The following is a 13,374-nucleotide window of genomic DNA, read 5'->3' on the forward strand; positions in this document are numbered from 1 at the left end:
ACCTGGCTCCACTTAAGGCATCAAGAGTATCATCAATTCTTGGCAGTGGGTATGAGTCTTTTCGGTTATACTATTAAGAGCTCTGAAGTCCACACAGCATCGTTGGGTCCCATCCTTCTTCTGAAATAACACGACAGGAGCTGACCAGGGACTATCTGATTTATCAACTATCCCTTCCTTAATTAGGCCATCCATGACCTTTTCTATCTCTTGTCGCTTTGCCAGAGCTATTCTCCTCGGAGGGATCTTTATTGGATGGTGATTGCCTGTGTTTATTCTGTGCTCTACAAGGTTTGTGCAGCCGAGGTCATGATTTCCTTTCGAAAAGACGTCTGCATAATTCGCCAAAAGTTATTTTACCTGCAGAGCCTGTGATGATGCCAAATGGACTATGCTCTTCTTATAGAGATCAGTTAAATGTTGTGGAAGTGTAGATCCTTTCTTTATAGTTGTATTTCATGCTTTAACATTGACTGGCTCTACCTCCTGGCACACACCCAATAATGCCCCTTCCTTAAGTGTCTGCTCACATTTAAAGAAATTGGCCACTGTTATAGGTACTACTTGATGACTTGCCACAAGTGATCTTCCAATCTTCAAGTCCGCTGGCCTAGATGGGTCTTCCACTGCTTCCACAAGCATTGGACTTCCTTGGGGATGTTCTTTTATCCTACCCCAAATTATCTTCTCTCTCATATAGGTATTGTAGTTGACTTAAGTGCTGTGACATTCAAATCAACGGATGTAGCAGAGCATGAAGCCACTGGATACACTCCAGCAAAATTGATGTTTTGTCGGGAACTTCGGTTGCCAGTGGATCTGTTAAGAGGACGCCCACCTTAGGAAGAGTTGCCTAAAAATGTGTCAGAGTTTGTGAAAATGTTATCGGAAAGGATGGATGATATTCACCATCAAGTGCGTTCAAACTTGAAAACATCTGCTGATTCGATGAAGTTATCTTATGATAAGAGATCTAGCTTTGTACCAGGAGACAAGGTGTGGCTGTATAATCCCAGGAAGACCAAAGGGAAGTTTCTTAAGTTGTCTTAAGCCCATATGACATAGTGGATCGTCTCTCAGACGTGACACTCCGGATAAAATGTGGTCGGCGAGGTAAGCCAAAAGTGGTGCATGCCAACAGGCTTTGGCGTTATCACGGTCCAGGACATTTCAGTTGGGACAAAATAGACAACAGAACAAATGACGCTGCTGAAGAAGTGCCACCTGAAGAAGCCACCGTCGAGGAAGAAACTCTACTCAGTTTTGAGAAGGGAAACAGTGAAGCCCTTGATGAAGTTACTACCACTGATGTGACTGTTACCAATGATAGGACGTTTCCTGATGAAGCAGATGAACCCCACATGAACAGAAGCCAATGAGACGGAGACCAGTATGGAAGAAGATACGTCCCGTAAAATTAAGAGACTTTGTTGAATTTTAATTTTGTGTTTGTAAATTCTGTACAATTAATTAAGTTATTGTTAATTGTTTATTGGTTTAGTGTAAGTGGCTATTGTTCGGGACGAACAATACTAAGGAAGGGGCAGTGTCACGACAGCGGGGGTCACGTGACGCTAGTAACACGTCATATTCTCGAACGTTCACGTCCCTTCCCGAAGTCTCAAGACGCTACTAGATATGCGGTAGTCTTGTATATATAAGCCGCCAAGAAGTGACGGCAACTATATGTGTAATTGACAGTTGAGTCGAGCACGTGAGACGTTTCTTGTGAATTATAGCGTTTGTTATAGCGCGACTGTGGAATTTAAGTGTATTGCAAAGTTGTATTCAGAAAGAATAAACCAGTTTTATTTAAGAAAGGACTTGCATCGCTAAAGTTTCTTCGGAAAGAATTTTAACGGAAAATTAACTAACCAACGGAGGCGTAACAATAGTAAGGAAATAACTAAAAAAAAACAGGAATGTGTCACTAAACAGCCCGTTATTTACCGAGAAACAGGTGTATAATTGTTTATACGCATTGCGCAGTCTCACATGTTATATCCGAATAGAAAGATTACATTCTTTGGCGCATTGAGAAAAGATTGTCGCACTCACTGAAACTCCACAATAAGACTAATTAAAATTGTTGTAAAATTTATCGTGACACTAATGTAGGCTTAGGCTGAAGTTCCAAAATAAGATAGATTAAAATTGTTGTAAAGTTTATTGTGTCGCTAATGTAGGCTTAGGCTGAAGTTCTACAGTAATATAAATTAAAATTGTTGTAAAGTTTATCGTGTCGCTAATGTAGGCTTAGGCTGAAGTTCTACAATTAGATTAATTCATATTGTTGTAAAGTTTATCTTGTCGCTATCGTAGGATTATGCTGAAGTTCTACAATAAGATTAATTCAAATTGTTGTAAAGTTTAGAGTGTCGCTAATGTAGGATTAGGCTGAAGTTCAAGAATAAGATAAATTAAACTGTTGTAAAGTTTATCGTGTCGCTAATGTAGGATTAGGCTGAAGTTCAACAATAAGATTAATTCAAATTGTTGTAAAGTTTATCTTTTCGCTAATGTAGGATTAGGCTGAAGTTCAACAATAAGATATCTGTATGTAATCACAGTTTACACCAACACATATCTATAAATAATACAGCTTACACCAACAGATATCTGTATGTAATCACAGCTTAAACCAACAGACATCTGAATGTAATCACACTTTACACTACCATTACACTAGTTTACAGACACATGTAACAGACCTGACTCTGAAGTCATATTATGTTCAGTACCATTACACCAGATTACAGACATATGTAACAGACCTGACTCTGAAGTCAGGTTATGTTTACCACCATTACAAACATATGTAACAGACCTGGCTCTGAAGTCATATTATATTCACTACCATTACACCAGATTACAGACACATGTAACAGATCTGACTCTGAAGTCATTTTAGGTCCACTACCATTACACCAGATTAGACATAACTTCAGAGTCAGGTCTGTTACAGAATATAATATGATAATATGACTTCAGAGTCAGGTCTGTTACATGTGTCTGTAATCTGGTGTAATGGTAGTGAACATAACATGACTTCAGAGTCAGGTTTGTTACGTGTGTCTATAAACTAGTGTAATGGTAGTGAATATAATATGACTTCAGAGCCAGGTCTGTTACACGTGTCTATAATCTGACGTAATGGTAGTAACTCACTTCCATTACACCAGATTACAGACACATGTAACAGACCTGACTCTGAAGTCATATTATATTCACTACCATTACACCAGATTACAGACACATGAACAGACCTGACTCTGAAGTCATATTATGTTCACTACCATTACACCAGATTACAGACACATGTAACAGACCTGACTCTGAAGTCATATTATATTCACTACCATTACACCAGATTAAAGTCACATGTAACAGACCTGAATCTGAAGTCATATTATATTCACTACCATTACACCAGATTACAGACACATGTAACAGACCTGACCCTGAAGTCATATTATATTCACTACCATTACGTCAGATTATAGACACGTGTAACAGACCAGGCTCTGAAGTCATATTATATTCACTACCATTACACTAGTTTATAGACACACGTAACAAACTTGACTCTGAAGTCATGTTATGTTCACTACCATTACACCAGATTAAGAACACATGTAACAGACCTGACTCTCAAGTCATTTTATGTTCACCATTACACCAGATTACAAACACATGTAACAGACCTGACTCTGAGTCATATTATATTCACTATCAATACACCAGATTATTGTTGCATGTAACAGACTTCACTTTGAAGTCATATTGTGTTCACTACCATTACACCAGATTACAGACACATGTAACAGACCTGGCTTTAAAGTCATATTATATTCACTACCATTACCCCAGATTACAGACACATGTAACAGACGTGACTCTGAAGTGATATTATATTCACTACCATGAGACCAGATTACAGACACATGTAACAGACGTGACTCTGAAGTGATATTATATTCACTACCATGAGACCAGATTACAGACACATGTAACAGACCTGACTCTAAAGTGATATTATATTCACTACCATTACACCAGATTTCGAACACATGTAACAGACGTGACTCTGAAGTGATATTATATTCACTACCATAAGACCAGATTACAGACACATGTTGGCTCCGAAGTCATACGCACTGTGGTGGTTGTGGATACATGTATGAAAAACAAATTAACAAGAAATATCTTACAAGTATTTGAGAAATTGTGTTCATTTACTTAAGTCAGTATAATATAAACTCTTGAACATCAACTGAAACCTAAATTAACTGGCACATAAGACATTGGTCAAACCAAGCGTAAACTTAAAGCATGCTTTTCAGCACGCTTTTTGTTGTGAAGCCTGCATTATAATCTGTGGTAACTTTGACTGTTTTTGGAAACATTTATTTTTATCGTTGATGAAGATAGCTGTTCGCTTGTTCCATATGTAACGTCTGCATTGCGCATAATGGTGCATATGCTTTATGTACTATAAAAACTGTTTTTTGTACTCCAAACACACACACACACACACACACACATAAGGAATGATATTTTAATTATTAAGAATTCACCGGAAAATCTTAGGGGCGAAAAAATTGGTAAATATTTAGAAAAAAATACTAACAAGCAAAAAGAAAAGGGAATTTTTGTGGTGAAAGTTTGATGTATAATTTAAATTAATATCACATCGATTACTGGAAAATTCAACTCCAGATAAGGTCTCGTTTGAGATAGCGTTGTTTTGGATATGCATGCAATGCACAAACACGGCACTACATCTGTGTAAGATCATCCACAACTAAATAAATAATAGGGTCTAAGGAAACAAAACGTTGCCAGTATGATAGACGCGTAACTACATTTTAACTACACATACTAAACCAAACACTTTGATTTTGTTAGGTGTTACTCTTATTTGCTGTTGAAATATTCTAATATTGGCGCGTTTATAACGTCATGTACATGCTAAAGTCAATACACAGCATTTAACAAAAAAATAATTGAAAAACGTGCAAAATCTATGTTCGCTGAAAGCCTTGAGAATTTTTCGCGCTTAAATTGAAATAGACCAATCACACTGAGAAAATCAACGTCATCATTTTCTCGTATATTCTCGAACTATGAGTGTGAAAGCGTTAGGGAAGGAAGGACTGTTACGCGATATTGTAGTGGTTTACAGAAATCTGAAAATGTGCCTAAAGTATTACTTTTAGGCTTCTTTCAAATAATATTATGGAAGATATGGATTTATGTCCGCTTAAAAAGACAATTCATGTTTCTTGTTTGTATCCGGAGATCTTAGCCCTTATATTTGGCTACCTTGACGTTAGAGACAAGGGTCGTGCCGCACAGGTTTGTAAATCCTGGCGGGAAGCCGCTTATCACAAGTCCGTATGGCGAGGAGTAGAAGCTCGTCTACACTTGAGGCGCTCTAACCCGTCTTTGTTCCCAAGTCTTGTACGACGAGGTATCCGCCGTGTACAGGTGCTCAGTCTACGTAGAAGTCTACGGGACGTTGTGCAAGGATTACCAAACTTGGAATCTCTTAATATGACCGGATGTTACAATCTGACAGACTCTTGGTTAAATTATGCTCTGGACCACGATGTACAATCACTCACAGTCCTTAACCTCAGTATGTGTAAACAAATTACAGATTCCAGTCTGAGTTGTATAGCCCATCATGTTAGACATTTAGAAGTACTGTACCTTGGAGGTTGCAGTAACATCACCAACTTAAGCCTACGTTTCATCGCGTGGGGGCTGAAGAAACTTCGTGTGTTAAATCTGAGAAGCTGTCGCCATGTCTCTGATAAAGGAATCGGAGATTTAACAGGTTTGTCGCCAGACTGTGGAAATGGAGCAGTTAGTTTGGAATACTTGGGTCTTCAAGACTGCCAGAAAATAACTGATGAAGCCCTACGATATCTTAGCCACGGCATACTGCACCTGAAAAATGTTAATCTCAGTTTTTGTTCTGGTATTACGGACTCTGGGTTGAAACATTTAGCGCGGTTGTCAACCGTACGTGAGCTCAATCTTCGTAGCTGTGATAACATTTCAGATATTGGAATGGCTTATTTGGCCGAAGGTGGGTCAAGGGTGACCATACTGGACGTGAGTTTTTGTGATAAGGTAAGTGACCAGGGTCTTCTGTATTTATCCCAAAGTTTTAATCTGCGTAGCCTCAGTCTTAACGCTTGTCCAATCAGCGATGAAGGTCTCAGTCGTGTAGCACGCACGTTATCAGATCTACATACTCTAAACATTGGTCAGTGTTGTAGGGTCACAGATAAAGGACTTAGTCACATCGCAGAAAATCTTCATCACCTGCAGTGTATAGACCTGTACGGCTGTACCAAGATCACAACTGTAGGTCTTGAGAAAATTATGCAGATACCAAATCTTGGTGTTTTAAACCTCGGCTTATGGCAACGGGAGCAAAGCAAACATTGTGACGGTCTTCATGAAAGAATTGATTCGGCTAAAAAACTAAACCATAAAGTGCACTAGAACTTAGAAGAATGACGTGTACATACGCGTCCGTGGGAGGCCAGCTTCCTGGTATATTTACTATGTTTGCCAACCGTCCATATTGTTAACTTGATAATACTAACTTGAGAGTTAATATTAAATTTAAACTTTTTTGCATATTTCCAGAACAAAATGGAAAGACCTTGTGATTTATACTTATAGCAAGTAGATCTGCATCCTTATCAGGTAATTTAACTAGATTATCATAAATCTTAGGTGTATTGCTGTACAGATAAAAATATTGTGAATACAAAAGCAGTATATTGAACGTTTGGAAATGTAAATTGTAATATGTACAGTGTAACAAAAATTGTTATAAACTTAAGATGCTCAAAAATAGTTTAAATTTAATTATGTAATAAAAAATGAATAAAGCATCATGTGATATGTAAATTGTGTATTTGTATTTAGTGCTTATACTGAAAGTGTAAAATACAAGTACGCTATGGAAAAGGGGTCAGTGGGTGTCATTTGGAAGAGGAGTCTACAACATCAGACACTTGTTAATGCTTCAACTGTATTAAATTTAAAGAAGTATTGATAAAGTTGTGTAAAATATAGGGCGGAAAACTCTCAATTAAAAGAAAAGTATTTGATGCAGAGAACAAACCCATGTATATTTTTTACCTATTAACTTACGTAAGTTATGAGTAAAAAAAAAAAGAGAGAAAACAGTGTTAATAAGTTAAGCCTGAAGAGGTGATTGTACAAAGAAGTATTATTTGTACAATAACATTAAACACTTGTTACTTGCCAAAAGTATTACAGAAATATTGTTAAAGTTATGTAAAAAAAAAGAAGTAGTGAAACTGTTAACAAGAGTAAAGTCTTAACAAAGTGACTGTGCAAACAAGTATTATTTATTTTGGAGTTGCCTCATATAAATATGTATATTTTGTATATATAATTTAACGTTAATATTTACCAACATACATTTAACTTTTACAGTACTTCAATTAGTATTGTCTTTTACCTTGCATAATTCTGTTTTCTAAGAAAAAATGTTAAATCACAGAAAATAAATCACTATTTTAAAATACGTTTTGTGATTGAAGATTTACCCATTATGTTTGTTCTTGTTACTGGGTCTATCAGCCCATGTGTAAATGCCCACTGTGGCTTGTAGTGAAATCATATCTGCTTATGTGAACATTTTATTTTAGGCAGATTTTTGTGCTAAAACTAAATAAAAAACAGTACCATTCATGCTTTGTATAGGATGTCTTGTATTATTAGGAGACCAAATTCACTACAATGTTGTACCAGTAGTTATGTTGTAGACTGTATTTGTGACATGTATTATATGGAAGCCTTGTTATTCTTACTGTTGTACCAATTATACTGTGTATGGTATATATATATATATACATACATATAATTTAAGGATAACAAGGGACCTATTGGTCCATCTAAGCCATCCTATCAACTGTACTAAACTCTAGAATATAAATAAAGCAATCAAAGCCTGCCCTTATCATTCAAATATTTATCAAGCCTTCCCTGAAATTTGTTGCATCCACCATGTCTGAAGGCAACCCATTCCAAAGAAAAACCATCCTGTTAGAAAAATTAAACTGTCTTAGCTGAAGATGACTCCTAGCCTATCCTGCCAAATTTATATTTATGTCACCTAGTCTTACTACTCTTACCATTAAGTATGAAAAATGATGCATCAACACTATCAGTTCCCTTAACAATATTAAACAACTCAATCAAATCTTCTATAAATGATGCATCAACATTATCAGTTCCCTTAACAATATTAACCAACTTAATCAAATCTATAAATGATGCATCAACGCTATCAGTTCCCTTAACAATATTAAACAACTCAATCAAATCTTCTATAAATGATGCATCAACATTATCAGTTCCCTTAACAATATTAACCAACTTAATCAAATCTATAAATGATGCATCAACATTATCAGTTCCCTTAACAATATTAACCAACTTAATCAAATCTTCTATAAATGATGCTTCAACATTATCAGTTCCCTTAACAATATTAACCAACTTAATCAAATCTTCTATAAATGATGCTTCAACATTATCAGTTCCCTTAACAATATTAACCAACTTAATCAAATCTTCTATAAATGTATAGCAGACAGCTGGTATGGGTATTAAAAACTTTAATTAATATACAGTGCAAGAACAATGTTTTGACCTTCTTAGGTCATCTTCAGGTTAACAAAGACAGTTTGAAAGCTGTCTCTACTATACATTTTTACTTCAAGTGGGTTTTTCGTCATCATTAAATCTCCTTTAACTCATCTTTTTCAAACAGAAAACAATTTCAGAGATCTTAACTATTCTCTAATGACAATGTTTCTATCCCAGGTATCATCCTAGTAATCTTTCTCTGAACCCTATCCAAAAATTCAATGTCCTTTCTAAGGTAAGGAGCTCGAGACTGAACACAATATTCCAAATGTAGCCTAAACAGCAACATAATGGCATTATAACCTAGTTAGACTTGTATTCATTATTTCTGTAGATACTACATAAAATCCTATTTGCCCTACCACTAGTTTGGATGGCTTAAGAGACTGATCAACTATTACATGACACTGTTAAGGTTATTCCCATCCAAATTATACTTATAATTCAAAGTATGTTATTCCACATGTATATCTTGTATTTATTATAACTAAAAGCCACCTCCCATTTATTTGCCTAACTCATCAAATAATCCGAATCTTTTTGTAAAGCAGCAGCATCCTCGCAGCCTGCAACACATAAAACTTTAATATCATCAGCAAATTTAAATGATCTATCTATTGACTATTCCTCCATTCATGTAAATCAAAAAGATCAAAGATCCTAACACTGAGCCCAATAATTAATCAAATTTAATCAAACTCCATTTATAACAACCCACTACATTCTTCCATCTAGCCAGATTTCTATCCAATTAGATAACTTATTCACCATACCTACAGGGATAACTTTTAATAAGCCTTTTTTGTGGCACCTTGTTAAATGCATTTTGAAAATCTGTATACAACAAATCCACACCTGTACCCTGATTTATGTAAGCAGCAACTTCTTCAAAGAATGTGAAAACATTAGTAATGCAAGATTTTCAACTAGAAAAATTGTACTCACTGTCCAACAAAATCTTAAACTTTATCAAGTTACTTTACAAAATATCTTTTATTAGATTTTCAAAAATTTTTCATACCACTGATGCAAGACTAACAGACCTACAGTTACTGAGACAATTTTTATCACCTCCCTTGAAAAGAGGAGTAACATTAGCTAAGTTCAAATCTTCTGGCACCTGTCCACTATTCTAAGATTTATAAAAACTCATATTTTGTTATATAGAGACCATGTTCCTTTACTGCTTTACCTGTTGAGTACAATTATATTTAATCTTGTGTCACGAAGAGACCATATTTCATTGATTGCTGTATCAATTATGTTGACTCCACTATAGTTCATCTTGTGATATATGAGGACCATGATCCCATACTCTAGTTTCATATGTTGTCACTCAAGTGAAGTGTATTATAGTTAATATACTGTCACTCAAGTGAAGTGTCTTACAGTTAGTATACTGTCACTCAAGTGGAGTGTATTACAATTAATATACTGTCACTCAAGTGGAGTGTATTACAGTTAGTATACTGTCACTCAAGTGGAGTGTATTACAGTTAGTATACTGTCACTCAAGTGGAGTGTATTACAGTTAGTATACTGTCACTGAAGTCCAGTGTTTACAGTTAGTATACTGTCATTCAAGTGAAGTGTATTACAGTTAGTATACTGTCACTCAAATGGAGTGTATTATACTTTGTATATTGTCACTCGATTGAAGTGTATTACAGTGAACTGTCACTCAAGTGAAGTATATTACAGTGTACTGTCACTCAAGTGAAGTATATTACAGTGTACTGTCACTCAAGTGGAATGTATTACAGTTAATGTATTATCACTCAAGTGAAGTGTATTCTGGTTAGTATACTGTCACTCAAGTGAAGTGTATTATAGTTAGTATATTGTCACTCACTTGAAGTGTATTATACTGAAGTGGAGTGTATTATAGTTAGTGTGCTATCACTCTAGTGAAGTGTATTCTGATTAGTATACAGTCACTCAACTGAAGTTCATTACAGTTAGTATACTGTCATTTGCTTGAAGTATATTATATTGTATTATACTCAAGTGGAGTGTATTATAGTTAGTGTTCTGTCACACAAGTGAAGTGTATTCTAGTTAGTGTTCTGTCACACAAGTGAAGTGTATTCTGATTAGTATACAGTCACTCAACTGAAGTTCATTATGGTTAGTATACTGTCACTCAACTGAAATGTATTACATTTAGTATATTGTCACTCGCTTGAAGTGTATTATAGCATATTATACTCAAGTGGAGTGTATTATTTTTAGTAAACTGTCACTCAAGTGGAGTGTATTACAGTTAGTGTACTGTCACTGAAGTAAAGTGTATTCTAGTTAGTCACTGAAGTGGAGTGTATTACAGTTAGTATATTGTCACTCGATTGAAGTGTATTACAGTGAACTATCACTCAAGTGAAGTGTATTACAGTGTACTGTCACTAAAGTGGAATGTATTACAGTTAATGTATTATCACTCAAGTGAAGTGTATTCTGGTTAGTATACTGTCACTCAAGTGAAGTGTATTATAGTTAGTATACTGTCACTGAAGTGGAGTGTATTACAGTTAGTGTACTGTCACTGAAGTAAAGTGTATTCTAGTTAGTATACTGTCACTCAAGTGGAGTGTATTATACTTTGTATATTGTCACTCACTTGAAGTGTATTATACTGAAGTGAAGTGTATTATAGTTAGTGTACTATCACTCTAGTGAAGTGTATTCTGATTTGTATACAGTCACTCAACTGAAGTTCATTACAGTTAGTATACTGTCATTCACTTGAAGTATATTATATCGTATTATACTCAAGTGGAGTGTTTTCTAGTTAGTATATTGTCACTCAAGTGGAATGTATTCTAGTTAGTATACTGTCACTCAAGTGGTGTGAATTACAGTTAGTATATTGTCACTCGATTGAAGTGTATTATAGTGTACTGTTACTCAAGTGAAGTGTATTCTAGTTAGTATACTGTCACTCAAGTGGAGTGTATTACAGTTAGTGTACTGTCACTGAAGTAAAGTGTATTACACTTTGTATATTGTCACTCTCTTGAAGTGTATTATAGTTAGTGTACTGTCATTCAAGTGAAGTGTATTCTGATTAGTATACAGTCACTCAACTGAAGTTCATTACAGTTAGTATACTGTCATTCGTTGGAAGTGTATTATATTGTATTATACTCAAGTGGAGTGTATTATAGTTAGTATACTGTCACTCAAGTGAAGTGTATTACATTTAGAATACTGTTAGTCAAGTGTAAGTGTATTATAGTTAGTATACTGTCACTCAAGTGAAGTGTATTACATTTAGAATACTGTTACCCTAGTGTAAGTGTATTATAGTTAGTATACTGTCACACAAGTGGTGTATTATAAATACTAAACTGTTATTCAAGTCTAGTGTATTATACTTAGTATACTGTCACTAAAGTGGAGTGTATGATAGTTAGTATACTGTAACTCAAGTGAAGTGTATTATGGTTAGTATATAGTCACTCAAGTGGAGTGTATTACAGTTAGTATACCGTCACTCAAGTTTAGTGTATTACAGTTAGTATACTGTCGCTCAAGTGGTGTATTATAGATTTTATACTGTCCCTCAACTTAAGTGTATTATAGTTAGTATACTTTCACTCAAGATGAGTGTATTATAATTAATATACTGTCACTCAAGTGGTGTGTATTACAGTTTGTATACTGTCACTCAAGTGAAGTGTATTATAGTTAGTATACTGTCACTCAAGTGAAGTGTATTCTTTTTAGTATAATGACACTCAAATGGAGTGTATTACAGTTAGTATACTGTCATTCAAGTAGCATGTATTACAGATAGTATACTGTCACTCAAGTGGTGTACCACCTGTAATACACACCACTTGAGTAACAGTATACTAATTATAATACATCACTTGAGTAACAGTATACTAACTAGAATACACTTCAATTGAGGGACAATATAAAATCTATAACTGTAATACACTTCAACTGAGTGACAGTATACTAACTATAATACACTTCACTTGAGTGACAGTATACTAACTGTAATACACTTCACTTGAGTGACAGTATACTAACTGTAATACACACCACTTGAGTGACAGTATACTAACTGTAATACACTTCATTTGAGTGACATTATATGTACTGTCACTCAAGTGAACTGTATTCTAGATAGTATACTCTCACTTAAGTGGAATGTATTACAGTTAATGTATTATCACTCAAGTGAAGTGTATTCTGGTTAGTATACTGTCACTCAAGTGAAGTGTATTATAGTTAGTATACTGTCACTGAAGTAGAGTGTATTCTAGTTAGTATACTGTCACTCAAGTGTAGTGTATTATACTTTGTATATTGCCACTTGCTTGAAGTGTATTATACTGAAGTGGAGTGTTTTATAGTTAGTGTGCTGTCACACAAGTGAAGTGTATTGTGGTTAGTATATTGCCACTTGCTTGAAGTGTATTATACTGAAGTGGAGTGTTTTATAGTTAGTGTGCTATCACACAAGTGAAGTGTATTGTGGTTAGTATATTGCCACTTGCTTGAAGTGTATTATACTGAAGTGGAGTGTTTTATAGTTAGTGTGCTATCACACAAGTGAAGTGTATTGTGGTTAGTATATTGCCACTTGCTTGAAGTGTATTATACTGAAGTGGAGTGTTTTATAGTTAGTGTGCTATCACACAAGTGAAGTGTATTGTG

At 35.0% G+C, this 13,374-nt stretch overlaps 1 protein-coding gene across 1 annotated transcript; it reads left to right on the top strand.

Annotated features, from left to right (window-relative positions):
* Nucleotides 1-5,156: 5,156 nt before the first annotated feature.
* On the top strand, nucleotides 5,157-6,867 carry LOC106462184 (F-box/LRR-repeat protein 14-like). The gene has a single exon (XM_013922083.2). It carries the CDS (start codon nucleotides 5,239-5,241, stop codon nucleotides 6,517-6,519), a length of 1,281 nt encoding a protein of 426 aa, XP_013777537.1. The 5' UTR covers nucleotides 5,157-5,238; the 3' UTR covers nucleotides 6,520-6,867.
* Nucleotides 6,868-13,374: the final 6,507 nt, after the last annotated feature.

The sequence above is a fragment of the Limulus polyphemus genome, unplaced genomic scaffold (genome assembly GCF_000517525.1).
Source record: "Limulus polyphemus unplaced genomic scaffold, Limulus_polyphemus-2.1.2 Scaffold1113, whole genome shotgun sequence".
NCBI lineage: Eukaryota > Metazoa > Arthropoda > Merostomata > Xiphosura > Limulidae > Limulus > Limulus polyphemus.

Excerpts from the sequence above, each read along its gene's own strand:
- LOC106462184 (XM_013922083.2), top strand. The coding sequence starts at position 5,239 with ATGGAAGATATGGATTTATGTCCGCTTAAAAAGACAATTCATGTTTCT.